The sequence below is a fragment of the Onychomys torridus genome, chromosome 23, assembly GCF_903995425.1.
Source record: "Onychomys torridus chromosome 23, mOncTor1.1, whole genome shotgun sequence".
Taxonomy (NCBI): Eukaryota; Metazoa; Chordata; class Mammalia; order Rodentia; family Cricetidae; genus Onychomys; species Onychomys torridus.
The window spans coordinates 43,595,186-43,618,394 of record NC_050465.1 but is presented as its reverse complement, the minus strand read 5'-3'; the positions used below and the strand labels follow the sequence as shown (position 1 = coordinate 43,618,394).

The 23,209-nt window shown below is 39.3% G+C and overlaps 1 protein-coding gene across 7 annotated transcripts in view; it reads left to right on the top strand.

The window, feature by feature from the left end:
• Window positions 1-22,133, top strand: part of Fam126b (family with sequence similarity 126 member B) — a 54,268-nt gene extending 32,135 nt beyond the window's left edge. For 6 of the 7 annotated variants that reach the window (XM_036173224.1, XM_036173228.1, XM_036173227.1 and 3 more), the window contains 8 exons: window positions 1,303-1,383; window positions 3,828-3,943; window positions 6,415-6,510; window positions 10,891-11,007; window positions 11,519-11,606; window positions 14,465-14,624; window positions 15,369-15,530; window positions 19,839-22,133. In XM_036173224.1, coding sequence (XP_036029117.1) covers window positions 1,303-1,383; window positions 3,828-3,943; window positions 6,415-6,510; window positions 10,891-11,007; window positions 11,519-11,606; window positions 14,465-14,624; window positions 15,369-15,530; window positions 19,839-20,434 — 1,416 coding nt within the window. In that variant the 3' untranslated portion in view covers window positions 20,435-22,133. The remainder of the gene's footprint in view (window positions 1-1,302; window positions 1,384-3,827; window positions 3,944-6,414; window positions 6,511-10,890; window positions 11,008-11,518; window positions 11,607-14,464; window positions 14,625-15,368; window positions 15,531-19,838) is intronic. The other variant, XM_036173229.1, reaches the window with a different exon arrangement.
• Window positions 22,134-23,209: the final 1,076 nt, after the last annotated feature.

The following is a 23,209-nucleotide window of genomic DNA, read 5'->3' as shown; positions in this document are numbered from 1 at the left end:
CAGTAGTACATGAGACCCTTTCTCAGAAAAAAAAAAGAAAGAAAGAAAGAAACAATGAGAGAGAGGGAGGGAGAGAGAGAGAGAGGGAGAGGGAGAGGGAGAGAGAGAAACCAGGTATAGTAGCACACATTTCTGATCCTACCACTCAGTAAACCGAAGTGCAGATTTGAAGCCAGCCAGGACTACATATTGCATCCCAGGACACCCTGTGCTACTGAGTGAAAACTTGTCTCAAACAAGAACACAAAAGAATTTTCTTACAGTTCAGTGGAAATTATCTAAATATATCTATTTCTTAAACAGTTATACTAATATTGTCCATATGTGACTTATTACAGTCTGGTAGTTTATTGCTGAGGGATTATCAATTTCTTGTAATCAAGATTCGTTCTTCAAATGTTCTCACGATAAAATGGTAACTGCAGTACTGGATATTTGAGTAAGTCTGTGCATGTGCTCATTTCACAGTGTAAACGTATCAGAACTTCAAGTACACTAGAAGTACATGTAAATTCTGTCAGTTACGTCTTGGGAAAGCTAGCAGACAAGTCATTCGTGTTACAATGTGCTCATGTCACTAAGTGTGGGTCCCCTGTCAGTAAGTGTGGGTCCCCTGTCAGTAAGTGTGGGTCCAGTGTCAGTAAGTGTGGGTCCCATGTGAGTAAGTGTGGGTCCCCTGTCAGTAAGTGTGGGTCCTGTGTCAGTAAGTGTGGGTCCCATGTGAGTAAGTGTGGGTCCCCTGTCAGTAAGTGTGGGTCCCATGTGAGTAAGTGTGGGTCCCCTGTCAGTAAGTGTGGGTCCAGTGTCAGTAAGTGTGGGTGGGTCCCCTGTCAGTAAGTGTAGGTCCCATGTGAGTAAGTGTGGGTCCCGTGTGAGTAAGTGTGGGTCCCGTGTGAGTAAGTGTGGGTCCCCTGTCAGTAAGTGTGGGTCCCGTGTCAGTAAGTGTGGGTCTCTTGGTTTGAGTTGTGCTTTGCTCAGCCATGTTCCTGCTCAAAGATCTGATCAGTATTTGCCCTCCAGATCTAATCACTTTTTCTCTTCCTGGTCTCTGTACATCTGATGTTGCCTTTGCTGTCATGTTGGATTTGATGTGGTGTGATTCATGCTCGGTATCTCTGGGTAACAGCTCTGCTGTATGTATCAGTTTGCTAATAAATCTGAAAGGGTAGGTTACAGTAATAGCATCTCTATGTACTATTGTTTCTCAAACTCACTAGTATGTTCTATTAGTTAAGGAAGTGCTTATTATGTATGTTGCTATAGACTTAGTGTTACATTGTTTCTGTTCATTTTTTACTGTAGGAAATTGCTGATAAAGATGGAAACAATAAAGTGCTGTCTTTCACTATCCCTTCCTTATCCAAGCCTTCAATATACCATGAAGTAAGTAACGTGGGGAATATTGAATGTTTCACATTATGTTGAGAAAAAGATAAAAATTTATCTTCTGTCAGAGGTAAATATGACGAGTACTTTTTTGTTTTGTTTCTGTTTTGGAAACATGACCTCTGTAGCCTAGGCAGGCCCCAAACTCACCAGGTGGTCAAGGATGACCTTACACTCCTAAACCTGCTTCTATCTTTTGAGTGAAATGACTATACCACCATGCAAGGGTCCTAATACATAGTCTTCTCTTTTTGGTTGTGAGCTGAGCCAGCTCAGTGGTTAAGAACACTGACTGTTCCTCTGGAGGACCCATGTTCAATTCCTAGCACCCACATGGTAGGTCACAACCACCTGTAAGCCCAGTTCCAGGTTCTCTGACACTCTCTTCTGGCCTCCAAGGGCACCAGACATGCATCTAATACACAGACCTACACACAGACAAAACATTCATGCACATTTAATGAAAGGAGGGAAGGTAAGTATTGGGCCTGCAGATGACTTGGCAGATAGAGGTACCAGCCAGCAACCCTGACAACCTGGTTTTAGTCCTGGGACTGGTAAAACGGAAAGAGAGAACTGACTCCCACAGATTGTCCTCAGACGTCCATATGTGCACACACTCACATTAGATAAATTAACTGATTGAAATAGTAATTTTTTAAATTTATTTTTATTTTGTGTGTGTTGGTATTTTGCTGGCATGTATGTCTGTGTGAGGGTGTCAGATCTTAGAGTTACAGACAGTTGTGAGCTGCTACAGACAGTTGTGAGCTGCCATGTGGTTTTGGGGAATTGAACTCAGGTCCTTTGGAAGAGCAGCCAGTGCTTTTAACCACTGAGCCATCTCTCCAGCTGTTGTGGTGTACATTTTTTAGAGTGGATATTATGTGTGGTGTCAGATTTGTGTCAAGGGAGTTAATATTTAATGGATAATTTCCCTCTAGTTCTTGTTTATTCATATATTTTTCACTCATTGGTATTATTTTCAACTTTATTTTCCTTTGAGGTTGGGGGCGGGTTTCCAAGACAGGATTTCCTGGCTGTCCTGGAACTCGCTCTGTAGACCAGGCTGGCCTTGAACTCACAGAGATCTGCCTTCCTCTTCCTCCTTAGTGCTGGGATTGAAGGTGTGTGCCACCACCACCACCTGGCTCATTTTCAACTTATTGTTTGCTGATTATCTTTGTTAGATTGTGTAACTGGAAGTTTCTCGGTCCTGCCCAGCCCCTTGGTCCCGTAGCCGTTTATAAAATAATCACTCAGAGGCTTATATTAATTACAAACTGTATGGCCTATGGCTTCAACTTCTTGCTAGCTAGCTTTTATACCTTAAATTAACCCATTTCTATTAATCTATATGTTGCCATGTGGCCGTGGCATTATTGGTCTGCTGGTATCTTGTTGCTCCTTTGGCAGCGGGCTGCTGACTCTGCCCTCTCTGGATCTCTGCTCTGATTTCCCACTTGGCTGTAAGCTTTCTTTGCCATAGGCCAAAACAGCTTTATTTATTATCCAATAGGACCCACACATAGTCACAACATACAGAAAGATATCCCATAGCAAGATTGAATCATTTTTATTATTCTTAAGGAAAGTAATTACTCAGAAGGATGTTGATGCTCCATTATTCTTCAGTATAAAAGAGTCTAATTGCACATTCTAGCTGTTAGTAACATATTTGTTTTGCTTATGTTTATTCTGTTGAAGAATATGAGCACACTCATGATTATTTAGGTAAATGTTGCTGTTGAGCTGAGCTCTCTTTGGTAAAACCTAGTAAGAAAATGTATCATAAATCAAATTTACTGTCTTTAGTGGCCTTTGGTGTGTCAGATTATGAGCATTTAAAAAGTTTTTCCTAAAAATTATATTCCATTTTCAACACACATTATCCTGTTTTGTGGCTCAATGAAGCTATTAATTTTTTAAATTAATTCCTCTGAGACTTTGTTTTTTGTTAGAAATAGTATATCTCCTATTCAACCAGTATTTATTTTAACAAAGAATATTTCTGAGTAATAGATTTTAATCAAGTTATTTGTATTATATTATGAAATAAAATGATAGTAGTGATATTAATAAGTGGTTACTCTAACATGAAAACATGAAATCAATTACATAAATATTAAAGAGGTTTTTATCATAGTCTTCAATACTGTTTATTTTATATAAGTAGTTATATTATGTGTTCTGGAATATAAACAAATGTAAATGTATTTCTTTCAAAACTAAATGTTTTTGCAGCTTTTCTTTTTCCTAAATACAGAGTAACTCCATTATATTTCAAATTTTATGTGTCTTCACATAATTTCCAAAAGAAAGCATAAAATATCATTGAACAGAGAAAAGCTACATTTTATTTAAACAATTAAAAACAATTTAATACAGATTTTTACTTCATTTTGGAGACATTATTTCATACTATATCTTATTTTTTGTAGCCCTCAACAATTGGATCCATGGCTTTAACAGAAGGGGCATTATGTCAGCATGATCTCATCAGGGTTGTTTACAGTGATCTTCATCCTCAGAGAGAAACATTCACTGCACAAAACCGGTAATGATCAAAACTACATAGTGGGGGCTGGAGGGATGGCTCAGGATAACTGCTGGCTCTTTTTCCAGAGGACCTGCGTTCAAGTCCCAGTACCCACATGGTGGCTCACAACCATCTGCAACTCTGGTTTCAGGGTAGCTAACACCCTCTCTTGCTTCCAAGGGCACCAGGCATGCATGTGGTATGCATACATACATGTGGGCAAAACATCTAAAGTAATTTAAAAAAAAAAAAAAAAAAAACTACACAGTAACAATGGTGAATTTATGCCTAATAGCTAAGTATAATTAACTTCATTTCAAGCTTGATATGAGCAGAGTCCAAAAATTAAATACGTCATTTTGGTGGAATCCATTATAATACAGGTTAAGCATCCTTATCTGAAAATCACAAATCTGAAATGTTCCAAAGTCTAAAATCTTGTGGGCACCAGCAAGATGGTGCAGGTAGACCGTCCTCACAGTCTGTGTGACTAGGACACAGGTAACATGCACGTGCACTGAAATACTATGTGAAATCGCCTTCAGTCTATGTGTGTGTGTGGTACATGTGAAACATAAATGAATTTCTGGTATAGACTTGGGCCTTACCTCCAAAGAAGGCGCACATTACAAAATCTGGAACACTGCAAAACCTGAAACATTTGTGGTCCTTGGCACTTTGAACAAGAACTACTCAAAAGGCTTTTTTGTGAACTTCATATATCAATACCATATCTACACCACTCCCCCTCCCTCTCCAGCTGTTTCCGTGTCCCCCCAAATTCATGATCACTTATTACTGTCCTATGTCTATACATATGTATACATGTACTGTATGCACATGTATCTACTGAGTCTGTTTGCTTGCATATACATGTATCCAGGGCTGACCTCTTGGGATTGGACAAGTTATTGAGGAGCTCGTCCATGGCGAAAATTGGTTCTTCCCACACAGTAGCCATTGACCAGCTCTTCACCTGGGGCGGGAGAGCAGGCTGCCAGCACCCTGTGGTGTCACTGTATCTCATCTGCAGTCAAATTCTTCCTCTTCCCTCCGTACTATGAACGGCTTCTGCTGCTTGTGGGCAATTTTCTGCTTATGGGGCAGTTCAGCAAACTCTTATTAAATAAACAAGGTTAGTAACCAATCAAATATATGTCACAGGGCTGGAGAGATGGCTCAGCAGTTAAGAGCACCCACGGCAGCTCACAACCATGTGTTCCTACAGTTTTAGGGCATTAAAGCCCTCTTCTGGTGTCGTCAGACAGCGGTCATGCTCGTGGTATACAGACGCCCAACAAGCAAAATGCCCATAGCATAAGATAATAGATAATAAAAGCTTCTCATTGTCCTTACTGGCAGCTAATCTCACGTCCATCTTCTGATCTTAGTGGGTATGAGAGTGATGGCATTGGATGTTATGGGAGTCTTTTGTTGTATATAATTTTTACTGTGAAATATCTTACCAATACATGTAGCTTTTACCTCCAAACTAAATATGTATTACGTCCACACAGTTCATTAATAAAAATTGCTGTCTCCCATCCCTCCTCCCTTCCATTTTCCCTTTTCAAGATGTAATGACTTTTAAACCATGGTTCTCAAGCAGGGTATCCACCTTCTACATAAACCATTCAGCAGTCAATATGGAAGATGTGTTTTATTGCTATAGCTGGAGGAAGGGAGGAGGGCTCTGTGTATCTGGTGGATACAGGTTAGGAATGCTGTCCAGCGTCTTGCAGTTTCTTTGGGGCCTTAGAAGCCCTGGAACTGGAGCTGCAGGTGGTTGTGAGCCGCCACATGGGTGCTGGGAACCAAACTGGCAAGACTAGCTGGTACTCTTACTGAGCCGGCTCTCCAGCCCCTTGATGTCATTGGTTTTGAGGTTTGGGGTTAGTTTGTTTTGGTTGGTTGGTTATTTTGGTTTTGGGGGTGGGGTGGGGTTCATTATTTTGTGGAGACAGAATCTTACTATGTAGCTGTGACTGGACTGGAACTCACTGTGTAGACCAGGATGGCTTCAAACACACAGAGATGGGACTGCCTCTGCCCTCCAGTGCTGAGATTGAAGATGCGCTCCACTACACCGTGCATCCTTAAATTCTTTTTTGTTTTGTTTTGTTTTGTTTTTGAGACAGGCTCTTTCTACATAGCCCTGGCTGTCCTGGATCTCGCTCTGTAGACCAGGCTGGCCTTGAGCTTACAGAGATCCGCCTGCCTCTGCCTCCTGAGTGCTGGGGTTAAAGGCATGTGCACCATGCCCACCCTTAATTTGTTTTTAAGAAGAAAATATTGATGACAGCAAAGGGCTATGGTTCCTAATAAGAAGGAAGCAAACTACTGAGGAGGATTCTACAGTAACCTGATTAAGATGAAAAAAACCATGACGATTTACATTAAGGCGTTGTTATAACCATTTAGTAAGTAAATAAGTTACTGTGGTTTCAGATAGAAATAAGTAATTGTGGTCTTTTTTGTTATTTTTCTAGGTTTGAAGTTTTGAGTTTTCTCCTGCTGTGCTATAATTCCGCTATTGTGTATATGCCTGCCTCATCTTACCAGTCTCTTTGTCGGATGGGCTCCAGGTGAGAAGAGTAGTCATTATTGCTCATAGTCACAGCGCTGCTGGGAAGGATCGTGTATGTCAGGCTGCTCAACTTCTGGTATGGTAGCAAATAAAATTCATGGAACTTCCTGTAGGAATGAACATTATTTTAAGGGACTGGAGAGATGGCTCAGCAGGTAAGAGCACAGGACCAGTTCACTTCCCATTATCTCCACAGAGGCCTACAATATCGTTATCCAGTTCCAGATGGTCCAGTGCTCTGTTTAGGACTCTGGTACTGCCCTCACATAATTAATTGTACATACACACATGCAGACAAAACACTTATAAAATAAATCATTAAAGATTGTAAAAAGAAGATTATTTTAACATTAAACAGAATATTTTCTAGCTGAACAAGGAGCTGGTTGAGACCACTAAGTTTAGGATCACTTATCAATATACCAGATTGCCCCCTAGATGCATTGTTTTTATAAATCATGTTAAAAGTTTTGAAATGTTTTCTGGATAGTGGTGATGCAGGTTTTTTAATCCCAGCACTCATGAGGCAGAGGCAGGTGGAACTCTGTGAGTTCAAGGCCAGCCTGGTTTACCAAGTGAGTTCCAGGACAGCCAGGGCTGTTACACAAAGAAACCTTGTCTTGCAAAAGGAAAAAAAAAATTTAATAATAGACCTGTATATGGGAAAAACCTTAAGAATGTGAAACTTTTCCTTATACATTTTTATTTACTTAAAACATTGCCTCATGTAGTGCAAGTTGACCTTGAACTCCTGACCTTTCAGCCTCCATCCCCATTGTAAACTCTTGTCTGTATTGGAAAAGATTGATATTGTACCATTTATCTGTGTGATGGTAAAGGAATATTCAGTGTCTGCTTTAGATTAGTCTTTATTACCTCAGAATTTCTAAGAAGTTCGGCTTAACTGAATTCTACTGTCGAAAAAATTTAGGTAATATAAATTGGTTCAGTGTCACAGAATTCAGTTCTGAGCTTATACTTTCCAAGTGACTTTTGACTTAGAAAACGGAGTCTAGAATTAAATCATATACAAGCCTAGCCAGGCAGTGGTGGCACATGCCTTTAGTCCTAGCTCTAGGGAGACAGAGATAGGTGGGTCTGAGGCCAGTCTGGACCTCAGTGAGTTCCAGGACAGCCAGGGATACACAGAGAAACCCTGTCTTGGGGGATGGGAGGGAAGGATCATATTCAATCCCTCCCTTTAGCTACATAACAAATTCTTGGGCCAGCAAGAGGCTCAAATAGGTGAACCAGTGTGCTGAGAAACCCTTAAAATATGAGTTCAGTCTCCGAAACTCAAAACTACAAGGCTATGCAGGAAAGCTCTTGTAGAGGTGCTGTGGCAGAAATAACAGGGGGAGAAAAGAGCTGAGTTCCCAGACATTGTCTTCTGACCCCACAAACGTGTTGGGAGATATACATGCACACAACATTTGTTGTTTTTGTTTTGTTTCTCGAGACGGTTTCTCTGTGTAGCTCTGGCTGTCCTGGAACTCGCTCTGTAGACCAGGCTGGCCTCAAATTCACAGAGATCCATCTGCCTCTGCCTCCCAAGTGCTGGGATTAAAGGAGTGCTCCATCACCACCACCACCCAGCACAAAACAATCCTTAAAAAGAAAAATAAGTTTCCACAATTTTAACTGCTCATAACATCATACATTTATTATTTCATAGTTTTTATGAGGCAGGAATGTAAGCATGGCTTGCCTCTGCTTGAGGTCTTTTTTTCTTTTGAAGACAAGGTTCTCACTGTGTGGTTCTGGCCTGGAAAGAACTCCCCATGTAGACTAGACTAGTCTCCAACTCACTAAGATCTGCCTAACTCTGCCTTCTGAGTGCTGAAATTAAAGGCATGTGGTACCTACCACCCCTGGCATCTTAGAGGTTTTTTAAGACTCTAAAAAGACATAAAGAACTGTGTTCTTACAAGACTTTGTCAGAGTTCTGTTCCTATAGTTGTAGGATTATAGGTTTCTTTATGTAGTTGATGGTCTGCTGAAATCGGTCCTCACTTTCATGCCACATGGGCAGCTTATGACATCATAGCTTGCTTCTTCAAAGCCAGAATAAATTGAGAGTATCCAGTATGACCTGTTACTTTTGGAATAGTTACACATAATGTACAAATAGTGTACACATGGTGGGGAATCCTTTCACGTTGCTACATTGTGTTGGATAGAAACAAGTCACATGTTCCACCCTTAGTGGGTAAAGGAGACGACATATCATAAATACCAGAAAGGAAAGTTCATAGGGATCAGGAATCTGTCTTTGAGGAATGCTCAGGGTCACATGCTGTTCTGATTATAACAAAACTCACTAGTTTGAGTAATTGGCCAAAGTCTAATCTAAATTTCCAGAATTTTGAATTTACAGATAGATTATCTTAAAATTTAGTATATTATTTTATCCCACTTACAATGTTAGTGGTAAACGAGGTTCTTACCTCTAATGTAGATTCTGTGTCCCCTGAAGAACTTTTTTTTTAGAGCTGAGGATCGAACCCAGGGCCTTACGCTTGCTAGGCAAGCGCTCTACCACTGAGCTAAATCCCCAACCCCATAGAAATGGTTTAATTTGTTTGTTTTTGTTTGTTTGTTTTTCGAGACAGGGTTTCTCTGTATAGCTTTGCGAACTTTTATTGATTGATTGATTGATTGATTGATTGATTGATTAATTGGTGTTTTGAGACAGGGTTTCTCTATAATTTTGGAACCTATCCTGGAACTCGATCTGTAGACCTGGCTGACCTCAATCTCAGAGATCCACCTGCCTCTTCCTCCCAAGTGCTAAGATTAAAGGCACGCACCATACCCCGGCCTCCCCTGGAGAACTTTTAAAAACTTTGTTCTGAACCTTGTACTTATTTTTAATAGATATTCATGTTTTTTCATCTTTCTTAGTAGTTGCAAGTGATTATTTCTAGTGTATAACTATTGATATGATGAAATCATTGGGTTATTTTAAACATATAAAAGATATATACCACAGTAATATGATACCTATTATTGTCCATTAGGGGATACATGAGCAAGCTTCACCCTTAATAGTCTGGTTTCTGTTTTAGTGATAAACTTCTTTGTAGGTGAGGCTGGACTGTGATTTGTTGTGTGGCCCAGGCTGGCTTTCTTTCTGTCTCTTGAGTGCCGGGATTAGGGTGGGGCATGTGCCGATGATTTCATCCATGTAATGCTATTTTCAACTTGTAGTGTTTTATTGCTTCATTATATTCTATATGTGTATAGTTTTTAGTTGATTGAGACTATAATAAGGCACTAAATTTTTCCTTCCGAACTTGCTATTATAATTAACCTAAAACTTGATATTAATGTTATAACTCTATAACCATATTTTAAGATACAGCTTTTGGAAGCATCTCAGTGAAACAGAAGGCAGTTGTTTATGATCTTTTGGCTAACAGTGGCGTCAAAGGTCCTTGTTGTCACTGCCTGCAGAGGGGATAGCATATTCTATTCGGCGTCATAACCACTCTTACACCTCTTGTGCATCCTAAGATCCCCAAAAGAGGACCAGAAGTCCATTTGTCATCAGACTGATATGTTAAAATTAAATATAATTGACAAGAACACACTGATATATAAGCAGTATGCAGAAAAGATTCAAAGGCAAGCTTGGTTATGGGAATAATAATCCCAGTCTTTAATCCTAGCACTCGAATGACAGAGGCTAGAGAGAGCTCCAGGCCACCCAGGGTTAGGTTACATAGTGAGACCCTGTCTCCAAAGGAAAGAAAGAGAGAAAATAAAGTTCATGCCGCCCAGGAGCTACCAGAAGTCCTTGGTCTGCAGTGCCGAGGAGCAGAGGTGTTGCTGATGTGTGGACCACAGATCTTGCTGTTTGAGTTTGCCCATGGTGGTTCCACTGTGGAAGGAACAGCCCCACTGGCCATGAGAGCCACCAATCCCAGCGCCGCACTACACAGTAAAGAAAATGAGGATCCTAATTGTGCACATTGAATTCTGCTTAAGGAAAACATCAGATAAATAATTTTGGCCTTATGAACAACAGTATTTTGCGATGTCTGTTTAAAAATTATGTACTATCTAGTAATTCTCCACTACAATTTAAGATGGATAAAAACTGTGTATTTATATGTTTGAGAGAGAGAGAAGGGATAAAAGGATGTCTGTGAAAGAGGTTGTTAGCTATTTGGGGAAACTTGTTACTGTTTATGTAGTCTACTAGAATACATGCTTTCTGAATAAAGGTGTGCTTTAAAAAAATTAAAAAGGAAACATTTTCTACCTGCTCACAACTCTGGCTTTTAGCAGGCATCAGTAGCTGAGGGATGGATGTCTCATTAAATGTAAGATTAGCCAGCCAGGAAGTCACACATTAACTACTGTGTTTTCCTAGGGTTTGTGTGAGTGGGTTTCCACGGCAACATGAGAAACAGTGGAAAGAAATCTGTGGTCGAATAGTATTAGATCCTGAATTTATGGTGCAACTTCTCACAGGAGTTTACTATGCCATGTAAGTAGGAAGAAGACAGAGTCTTCTGCATGTGGGAGCATTGTATATTCTATTTCTTCTTTATCATAGAATCTTTTGTTCCATGATAAACCTGTTACCTGGTTTTTCTAATACAGTATCTAGTCAGTACTTTTAAAATAGCCAGTTAATAACATGACTAATCATAAAATTAGATCCATCTTAGAAATGTTTAGATTTTTCTGTACAGAAACTGTATTCTTTCTACATAGTTCACTACCATGATTATCACGTATACTTTAAATAAATTACTTCGAATATCAACACATGGTAAAAACCTATTTGTATAAAGAAACATCTGTAAACTACTTTAAACAGAGAGTTGTAATCTTCATTTTGTTATAACCAAAGCTAGGATAATTCAACAGTGAAATAATAAATTGGAAGTATAAGTTTTGCTTTACGACTAAAGTAGTAGAACTTGGAACCGTTTTCTTTTAAGTGCTGCAGATGAGAGATCTCTATTAAAAGTACTAAATAATCCACCCCCCAGGTATAATGGACAGTGGGACCTTGGCCAGGAAGTACTTGATGACATCATTTATAGAGCTCAGCTAGAACTCTTTTCTCAGCCACTCTTGGTAAGTTACTTTTTTATACTTTTTTTTTCCCTGAGGAATAGAGGTTTATTTAGGTCCTAGTTCTGGATGTGTGTTGATTCTTCTTAAAGCATATACATGGTCAAAATGTTATCATGGGGCAGAGAACAGGGGAGGTATTGAGATAAATTGAAAAATGAAATGTTTTGAAATCCTTAAGAAATGAGAAAACCAAGTTGAGCATAGTAGTTTACACTGGCAATACCATGGAACCAAGGGATTGCCACAGGGTTGAGGCAGTCCTCGGCTACCTAGTAAGTTCCTGGCTATTCTATATAGTAAAGCTCTGTTAAAGAGAGGACAACCACATAAGTTTTACTCAGCCGTATCGAAAAAGAAAGTCTATTTAAGTTTATGTGAAATCATTTTGTTGTTATAATCAAAACCTAGAACAGTTTAGAAATGAAGCAGTCACTGAAGGAGACTTTTTCCACATAAACATGTAAATTCTAAATTATTACCTTTATATAAAAATGTTATAGAGCTGGGTGTTGGTGGCTCACGCCTTTAATTCCAGCACTCAGTAGGCAGAGGCAGGTGGATCTCTTCCAGGCCAGCCTGATCTACAGAGTGAGTTCCAGAACAGGCACCAAAACTACACAGAGAAATCCTGTCTCAAAATAGATAGATAGATAGATAGATAGACAGACAGACAGATAGACAGACAGACAGACAGATAATAAATATTTTTTAAAATTGAAAAAAAGGAGGCTGGAGAGATGGCTCAGTGGTTAAGAGCACTGGTGGCTCTTCCAGAGGTCCTGAGTTCAACTCCCAGCAACCACATGGTGGCTCACAACCATCTGTAATGAGATCTGGTGCCCTCTTCTGGTGTGCAGGCAGAATGCTTTCTACATGATAAATAAATAAATAAATCTTTTTTTTTTAGAGAATAAAATTAATATGCAATACACAAAAGAAGAATATTCTCTTTTGGCATAAGAAAGCCCCTATTATAATCTCACTCTGTTTTAAAGATTCCTTGAAGTTCGAGGCCAGCCTGGTCTACAGAGCAAGAGCCAGGACAGGCACCAAAGCTACACAGAGAAACAAACAAACAAAACCCAAAACCTCCCATGCTTCCCTGTGTGTAGGGACTTGTGAGCCAACTCCAGATAAAGGCACTTGTCACCAAGCCTGAGAGACCGAGTTCAATCTCAGAATCCACTTGGAAGAAGGAGAGAACTGACACACACACACACACACACACACAAATAAATAAGAGTAAAAAAAAATCAAATACAGATGTTGGGCCAGCAATATGGCCCAGTGGATAAATGCTTTTGCCATGCAAACTTCGACTTGAATTCTGTCCCCAGAACCTACAGAGAGGTGGAAGGCAAACACTGACTCTGTAGGATTGACCTCTGACCTCCCCATGGACATAATGGCAGCTCCTCCTCCACACATTATGCATGCATTTACATGCACAGTAACAAAGTTGAAAGGACACATGAGCATACAGTAGGGAAGATGAAGGCATTCTTTATGCTTTGGTGATGACATGGTTCTAGCTATCCCTTTGCAGAAGCAGTGTAGTAATGAGTGCTCATTTTCTTAGATTCTTTAACCCACATGTGGTTAGTATATCTGGAAACCAGTACCTTAAAAGAGTATTAGAAAGGGCTTGAGAGGTGGCTCAGTGACCCAGAGAACCTGGGTTTGATTCCTAGCACTCACATGGGGGCTCACAACCATCTGGAACTCCAGTTCCAGGAGATGTGATACCCTCTTCTGGCTTTTTTGAGCACCAGACATGCATGTGGTACACACACACACACACACACACACACACACACACACACACACACGTATGCCGACAAAACACCCATATACATAAATTAAAATTGAAAGTACTAGAAATGCAACATTACAGTTACTTTTATTTTTTTATTTTTGGGTTTTTGATTTTTGAGACAGGGTTTTTCTGTCTAACAGCCCTGACTGTTCTGGAACTTGCTCTACAGAGCAAGTTGACCTTGAACACAGAGAACTACCTGCTTCTGCCTCCTGGGTGCTGGGATTAAAGGCGTTTGCTGGTGCCCCCACCACCCGGCCTACAGCGTTACTTTTAATTGTAAAGAAATAAAAGTGTTCCCATAACAGAGAAGAGTTGAAGTCTGTGTTTCCTGGATGAAATCGTGTATTTGGGGACTTACGTTAAAGAAGAGGTAGTAACAGGTTAAATGGGAAAGTGTGTCCGCATTTCAAACCCACATGTGAAAGAGAAAACAAAGTACTGGTAGTCACAGGTAACCTGGCTGTCCACGGCCTCTCTCCTTCCCCTCCGCCCTTCCTGTGTGTCCCAGTCTGGCTCTGAATGTAAATCCTGTCTTGGACTCCACGTGCTGGCATTACAGGGCCACCAGGCCCGACTTGCTGTGATTTTTTTTTTTTTTTTACTAGCTATTAAAAGCTTTCCAAGGTGGTTTTGTGATACTTAAAATGTTAATGCATTTCTACTTGGGATAGTTTTTAAAGCTATTTTATTTATTTATGGCATTTTTAATTTTAAGCCCAAATTCACTGATGTGTAGCACTTTTCTCATATCTAAAGCTATGTGTAAAACAAAATGGAGAAAGAAGCGTCCACTATATTGCTAATAAAGACTTAGTTTAGAGACTTAACCTTATATACATAATAAATTTTTATTTGAAAAGCCTGCTGAAAAGAATATAGAATATTGAAAATAAATATTTCTGACACATTCGTGCTTTTATATTATATAACTTTATATGTTACAAAGTGTACATGTTCAAAACTATAGAAACATGCATTATAGAAGAGGTAAAGATTCTATATTGGTTGTAAATTTGTAAGACTTACATTATCATTTTAGGTTGCCAATGCCATGAAAAACTCGTTACCATTTGATGCACCTGATTCTTCACAAGAAGGCCAGAAAGTGCTGAAAGTGGAGGTCACTCCCACAGTGCCCAGGATCTCTAGGACTGCAATTACAACAGCTTCAATCCGTCGTCACCGATGGAGACGAGAAGGTCAGTACAGAAGCCCGTGTTCACTCACGGACGCAGACAGCCTATCGCTGTTTGTACAGAATGTACTAGCGCTGGGTAGTAATTAATGTTCTGTGTGTTCAAGTAAAATATTTTCACTTCAAAGTCGGTACTAGAAATGTGATAATGCTTAGTTATATTGATGTAAAAATATGTCTGTGAAGTAGGGAATTGTTAGACTGTTCGGTTAGTGTTAAAAGATAATATAAGACCTAGTTAAATTTTGTTTTTTGTTTTGTTTTGTATTTTGAGCTAGTAATAAAAATAGGAGAAAATGTTGCTTTAAGCCTGTTAACTGGAACAATGGTACATGAATGAGCACTGTGGGAGAAAACTATATGACTGGTCAAACTAACAGTATAATACAAGCTATCCATAAAAGAATTGCTTCTAATTTTTGCATTTTTATATCTGCTTTTCCTTTTTTTCTAAGAACTGAACCCAGCAATATTTTATAGATGCATTACTTAATAGTCAAGCTGTCTTGCTTAAGAGACGTTGTCATTTTTAATGACCCCTATTCTTCTGTCCTATCCATTTGCAAACCTCACATTGTTCATCTGCTGCCTTATGTGTGTGCAAGCTGTGCGCACACATGTAACTATAGAGATAGTGTTTGTGTTAATATCATATCCATATATACATTCTCTTATCTGCCTGGGTCAGAATGCTCAGAAAAGAACAGAGCAGCACAAAAGTACTAAAATGTTATATGTTGAATCCCAGATGGCTTTGACTTCTCAAACGAGGCTGACTCGAGTATTCCTGGCTCCCCGATCCAACACGGCTCCACTGACCTAGGGATCAAACGTGTGCAAGAGGGGGAGGTGCGCAGGACCCCTGAGCATGGCTCGCCGGAGCCCACCTCGGCAGCAGCCACAACAGAGGGTAGGACAGAGATGAGGAGGCAGAAGTCAGTGAGGCAGTTGCTGGAGGAGGATCCTGCCTCTCTGTCCCCGAGCAGAACACCTTTCCACTCTAGTGTGTGTCTCCACAACCCCTGGGTGTGCTAGCTCCTCTTTGCAAAGCAACCCTCCTCCCCATATGCCTAGCACCAGGTTAGGTACAATCTTCAGTTGCCCTTTGTGCTGGCCTGGAGTCTGCATCCCTGTGTCTTCAAACAGCAGCTTGGCATGGCTACTAACAAGGCAGGGCCTGGATGAAAAGACCTGCAGATGCTTGGAGTTTGTCATTACTGAGCATGTTTATTCTAACCCTAGGGAAAATGCACCCAGTGGCCATTAATGTGTACACATGACGATTGATTCTGTAAAAGTCTGTGAAGAGAATTTTAAAAGACAAGTACATTTATCAAACTGAAGTGGAGCTGGCATTTCCCTGTTTTCCTAGGGCGTCCTCTTAACAAGTATTTCCTGTCTCTGACAGAATGCTGGTATTAACTAGCTTCTCAACAGTTGGATTAAGTTGCCTAATAAATTACTGACATCCTTTCTCCATAAATGTGCTATCCTGAAACATTCTACACTTCACAGTTTTTTATAAATAGTGGTCACAGCTCCCAGATGGAAGTGAAATGTGTTGTTTACAGGTCATGTACAGAGAAGATCCTTGTTTCTACAATGTCGGTTTTTGCAAATAACAACCCTGTGCCCCATCGCTACTCGTAAAAGAACACCTCTCTGACAGGAAAATATTTGCTGCTGCTGTGTATGAAATGGCATATGAGTTAGTGGAAGAGAGAACTGTAGCCAGATGGTTTCATTATTATAAAACCTTATACTAATAAACCTATAAGTCGTTTTTAAAGAGATCAGCTATTTACTTATTTTAAAGTCCAAACACACATAAAATATTTACCTTCTACCCTAAGGAAGTATCTTTCTTTTCGATGTATTAGAAATTTGAGCATGCTCAGTAAGAATCTAAATGTACCCTCAGTTCCTAACCCATTTGCCTAAATTGTCTTTACTTCATTTAACAGTATTGCATGTGCATGACCTAATGACCCCAAAGTTGGTCCTGTTTTAGAGAACCCTCTTGATATGGCTGTGGAAGATGTGGCCCTCCCTCTTTGTCTTTTTGTATCTCTTTATCTTACCCCAGCAATTAGATGTATCTTGTCTAAATGCAAAAAAAAAAAAAAAAAAAAAAAAAATTGAGAAAACAAGTGGATTTGGAACCTAGAGTGGATCCAAACTAAGCAGCAATCTATTTCTCATTGTTGATGACTAAATGAACCATGTGATATTTGTGTATAACTTTTGTTAGGATGTTGAGAGTATTTGTGCTGAAAATAATGTCATGTTAGCAGTTGATGACATTTTTGCAAGTCTGACACTAAGCTGAAGCATCACTTCTAATTCATCAGGCGTGTACTTTGAAAAAGGAGCCAAAATAGTAATTCCTTTTTAACATCTTTTTAACTCTATTAAGCCCCTGATCTTGTTAATCTTTTAGTTTGGGGGAGTTTGCAGGGGTATATAGCCCAAGGAAAGCGAATACATTTCCTAACATGTTTGAAGCTGGTTGGTGTGGTGCTGCACGCCTTTGATCCTACCACTCAGGAGACAGTCAATCTTTGTGAGCTCAAGACCAGCCCACACCACACAGAGAGACCTTGTCTCCAAAAGGGAGAAATATAAGTTTATCTCTTAACCTAGATTAATTGTGGTTTTAAAAGTAAGTATTGGTAGATGCAAAATTTATGGGAAACGAGCCATGAACAAAAAGGTCAGTGAAATCCTTCTCAGTCCTGTCTTCTTGGATTCATGGATGTTGTCACCTACAGAAAAACTACAAAGGGAAAGATGTTTTGAGACTCAATTGCATTTTTATCTCCTGGGAGTTTTCTGTTGGTGATGGTTTTGGTTTTCAAGACAGGGTTTCTCTGTGTAGCCCTGGCTATCCTGGAACTTGCTCTGTAGCCCAGGCTGGCCTCCTCAGAGATCCACCTGCCACCACCTCCTGAGTGCTGGGACTAAAGGTGTACACCACCACACCTGGCTTCCTTTGAGGGTTTTTAAGACAGAGAAAAGGAAATTGATTAAAATTTACGAGAATTTTAGTAATTCCCTACAATGCTGAAGCCTTTATATTACATATATAGCGTTTTTGTTTTTTTTTTAAATAAAACATGTTTGTAGCAATGATGTTTTTATAATAAAAATGTGTTTAGTAGGACAGGCAAAATAGTTCAGTTGTTAAAGGTGCTTGCCCTGCAAGCCTGGAGATCTGAGTGGGATCTGTAGAATGTAAAGGTGAATGGAGAAAACCAGATCCACAGAATTGTCCTCTGACCGCCTCACACATACCCACACATGGACACTGACACACAAACAGTAATACCAAGATGTTTTAAAATTAATTTATCATGTTTAAATTCAAGGTTTTAAGATAGTGCCTGTGATTTATGGATAATCAATGTCCCATCAAACTGAAATGACATTTCTAGTGTATAAATAGCAGGAGATTCTCTTGCATGGTGGCTTTTTATGTTATCATCCCTCTTCTAGCATACTGCTTGGGCATCAGATCGGCATGTGCAAAGTTCAGAGCCAACACTAAGTCTCTCAGTCTCCTGTCCTAACTATTAGATAAACCAATCCAGTTTCACGTTCATAGCTTTGAATATTTGGAATTCTTTATACTACTTGTAAGTCAATTATTAAGAAAGGTAATGTGAATTGGATCTAAAATGTTCATTTTTGAGGCACCTGATGCTCAGTTCTTTTGAAGGGATTGAGAGAAGTGGTGTCAGTTGCTTTTTTTTTTTTTTTTTTTTTTTAAGTAAATGTTTTTCCACATGGCTTTGCATGGTGATTAAACATCAATTTGCTGTAGATATTTATATTTATACTTATATACATATATGTAACAAGTTGCCTTTTGCTTTAAGGATCGCCTAATTTGATTCTTTTTTAAATGTAAAATAACTAATCCATGTGAAGAAATGCAGCTAAAAATATTTTTATTTTTCCAGGTACTATGTTAAGTAAAAGATTATGTTTGAATATGTACATTTTGCTTAGGTAACCTGTATCTGAAATTAGTATTTAGATTGTTCTTTAACAGTTTACCTTAACTATCATGTTAATATCAGTTTTATAGATTCATACTTTCTTTCAGTCTGGGAAATATATGTTCAGTTTTTGAAAGAAGAAAACATTAATTGTGAGACTGTTTGATCATACTTTTCAGTAAGAGAATTGGGCTGTATGGAAACTACATCCTCATTATATTCTATATGATTCTCCTCTCACAAAACCCAAGATGAAGATTCTTTCCCTAAGTGCAGTGACTGGGAGATGTGATGCAGCATTGCAGTGCTCTGTGAACGTGACAGCTCCCACTGTCCTGTCAAGAATGTAAACTATGAGGGAGGTGGTGGCATACGCCTTAAAGCACTCGAGAGGTAGAGCCAGGTGCATCTCTCTGAGTTCAAGAACTAGTTCCAGGACAGCCAAGGCCATTAAACAGTGAAACCCTGCCTTGGAAAAATGAAACAAGAAAAAAAGAATGTAAACTGTTAAGAAATACAAAATACAGACAGTAGAAATATCCCTGCTAGTTCCCTTTGCCACCTCACAATCAGTATATTCTTTTTACTGATTGGCCAAGGAAATACGGAAATCAATTTGCGGGGTATGTCCATAAGACAAAATGTGAGTGTGAAGTTAACTACAGCAATGTAGTTTTTTAGTTGAGTTGGCAAATTTAGTAGGTAATAAAAAGGAACATATTAAGAAGCTATATAAATGCAATTAGCTGCCAAATAGATAATGCATTTTTATTTTAATTTAAAGGGTTTGGCATATAGGCCTAAATGACTTGGTACAATTCTGGGTAACTGAAATTAAAGAGAATTCCTTTTGTACAGCATGTGTTGTATGATGGGTTAAAGAAAAAGTGAAGAATTTTGTTTTCAAACATGTAGATACAGTAACTTCAAATGGATGGCAGTGTGTTTTTAAAGTGTTACATTTTTATATTTTAGTTTTCTATGCCTAGATGTTGATAGTTTACTAGTTAATGTTTGTGGATAGTTTTACAAAATCAGGACCACTAAAGCCAGATGAAAACAATGAGTAGTGTGTTAAAATCCTGTGTAGAAGTTTAGTCCCTAAATTAAAGTGCTCAGGTCATTCATTACAAATCTATAGAGATTAGGTCAGTGTTATTCACAGCTGCTTTTTACTTAATTTAGCTGTTGCTGAGTCTGTCTGATTTACTTTTTAGGTGCTGAGGGTCTAAATGGAGAAGAGTCTTTAAACATGAACGATGCAGACGAAGGCTTTTCCTCAGGGGCTTCTCTCAGCAGCCAACCACCTGGGACCAAACCGTCCTCCTCTTCTCAGAGGGGAAGTTTACGGAAAGTCGCGACTGGGCGGTCCGCCAAAGATAAAGAAACAGCATCTGCCATCAAATCCAGTGAGAGCCCGCGAGATGCAGTAGTTCGCACGCAGTTTGGACAACCAGCCGATCTCAGCATAGATTCAGTCGAGCTGACGCCGATGAGGAAACACCTGAGCCTGCCTGCTGGCCAGGTGGTGCCAAAAACCAATAGTTTAAGTCTCATCCGGACAGCCAGCGCTTCCTCCAGCAAGTCCTTTGACTATGTGAACGGCAGTCAAGCAAGTACCAGCATTGGGGGTGGCACTGAGGGAGTCACTAATCTAGCAGCTACAAATACTAATCGATATTCAACTATCAGTCTACAAGAAGACCGGCTAGGTCATGCTGGAGAAGGAAAAGAGCTCCTCAGCCCAGGAGCCCCCTTAACCAAGCAGTCTCGATCCCCGAGTTTCAATATGCAGCTAATATCCCAGGTGTAGTTTTGATTCCCCCTCATTCTGCTTACCTTTTAGACTGAACATTTCATTGTCAAGACACTTCATCCCACGTTGTGAAAAAAATGTCACTGTAATCAGATCTGGTAGCTTAGGGATCTTCCTACTGTGTTTTGTATGAAACAGCAATAAGGTTTTCTTTTTCCTTGAACCTCTCTCCACTTATTCCTTGTAAATGTGTTTGTGAAGCAGTGTAAAATGTTTGCCTTTTCCACGCCTTCCTTTCCCCTTGGGTAATGTGCAATCCATCGTAGGCTGATCGGTCCCATTTCAACACTGTGAGACTGAGGCTATGTTAGAGGAAATGGTGTATATGATCCCTATGAAGTGATTCTTTGGCTTTTGTTTAAAAAACGGGTTTGTTCACATAATCTATGGAACTATGAAGATAACTGGATCATAGTTTTTCTCTCTTAACCAGGAGTGCCTCAGAGATTCTGCTATGACTTTGGACTTCTCTGAGTCTGTGCAATTTTATATTCTTGAGAAGCATGGGGGAAGGTGGTAGACTACTGCAATTTTTCATTAAAATGAGGCTAGCTGCACCCCCTTTCCTTTATCCCAAGGACATAGATGTTTAATTATTGAGGCATTTAAATTAACTTGTGACCACCTCCATTGGAGGCGGGGGCTCTAAGTTGATTGTGTAATTGATAATGCACTTTCTCAATGGCTCTCTAGTCATTAACAACATGTCTTCCCTCTTCCCACAAGGACTTAAGGACATTTCTGCCCTTAAAGTTTGAACTAGCAAATCAGAGACTCCAAGGGGCATGTTCTATTTCCTAGGAACGATTGACACTTTGGTGCTGGGGTTATGTGGGGGGAAGGGTGTTCTTTGTCTGGTTTGTGTGAGATTGTATGTGAGGTGACGTTATAATTGTTTCCTTTTTTCCTTTGTGAGTTGATAAGGACTGAAGTAGAAGCCGTACGTCTTCAGGTAAAGAGAGGGATTCCTCAGTCCACTTTCTGTGATGTCAGACTAGTGGAGAAACCCTTTCAGCTGCTTCCTAGATGTACCTAGATTCAGTCAGATATTGGATAAAGATACCTAAAGTCCTGAGATCATATACTCCGAGGAAATACATCAGGGACAGATAATTGGTTGAAAACACTGATGCTTCAATGTGACACATTTTTATAGAACATTTCTACCAGAGGGTACTGACTTGATTTCTCCACAAGGACCACACTGCCTTTGTGTTTAATGCAATTTGTGAATCTTCTGATTATCTGCGAAGTTTCTCATTTTTATAAAACTTTGAAATCATGCCAGTAAGCTAGATGTTGAATGTATGGAAGTAGCATTTGGTAACTGCTAAGAGGCTACAAAAATACACTATTGGTTTAAATTTTTTGGTTGTGATTGGGTTGGATAAGACTTTCTTATAATCTCTTCTGGGTCTCAGGCTTTGTTTGAAAAAGAAGGGAATACATTGGGATTTTGAAAATCAGTATTGTGACTTCAACCGCTATCCATCTAAAGACATCAGTTACACATGCCCTTGTATAGGTAGACATTTTATGTATTATTGTGAAAGAAAAATATACTGCCTTTATTGAAAGCAAGTGTTCTCTTAATTGACAAAATTGTGTTCTCTCTATTTACAGTAGAATTTGATAAATTAACCAGGAAAATGCCTCTCATTTTTTTCACACATAAACCACCACCACTTTTGGAAGAGTTGTTTGTCTATGTGTCTGTTTGTTTAGGGGGCCTTGTGTTAGACTCATCCTTGATTGGATTTGGTGGTCTATAAAATTTTCAGCTCCCAGCAAATGGAAAACTAGAACCTCAGCTATTAGCCACATCATTGCCAAAATTTGGAGTAAAGCTAAAAGCTGGTACATGATTTATTGATTTTTATAATATGCATATCTTGTAATTATCACACACACACACATTTTAGTCCTGTTTCTACTAATTTAACCAAGTGATATAAAGTAAACTATAAAACATTGTAAAACAGTGAAAACTAGTGAAGTAAACTGATTTTCTAACACACTGAACAGCAGGTTTCTGGTGCATAAGGGAGGGTATCAGTGACTGTGCAGCTAAACATACCTGCTTTAGTAAAAGGCTAATGGGCTCAAGGGCACACATATTGGCGTCTAAGGCAAGCATTTTAGTTAAAGCTATTCACAAAAGAATACCAAACAATGTGAAGTTATTGCATAAACTGTAGTAGATACAGGAAAATGTTATAACTGTAAAGTCGGTTTTAAGGTATTTTCCAGAGCCAGGTATAGTGGCACACACCTTTAATCCCAGCACTCTGGGAGGCAGAGGCAAATGGAGTACAAGGCCAGCCTGGTCTACAGAGTGAGATCCAGGACAGCTAAGGCTACACAGAGAAACGCTGTCTTGAAAAACCAGAAGAAAATAAAAAGTTCTTTTCATCTTAAGAGGCTTTCATTTATTGGTATGTATAGATTTTGTATATACATCCTGATTAATATTTCACAACCCTGTAAAATTTGAATCCTATTCTTTGGGCTGTGATTCAGTCTCAATAAAGGAATCCTTCATTTATACTTTATAGCCATGGTCTTAGAAAAAAATTCCTTTATAACATAATAGTTCAAATGAAATGAGTTAAACTGTCCAATTTTCTAAGAATCATTCTAACCACTGTGTGTTACCAGCACTTCATTTAAAATGGTTTTTGTTCAGTTATACAGCACCTGTTACAAGTGTAAGCCAGAAATGTCCATTCTTTATCCGTTAACAACTTCCCTTTAATACTCCTCAGCTTTCAT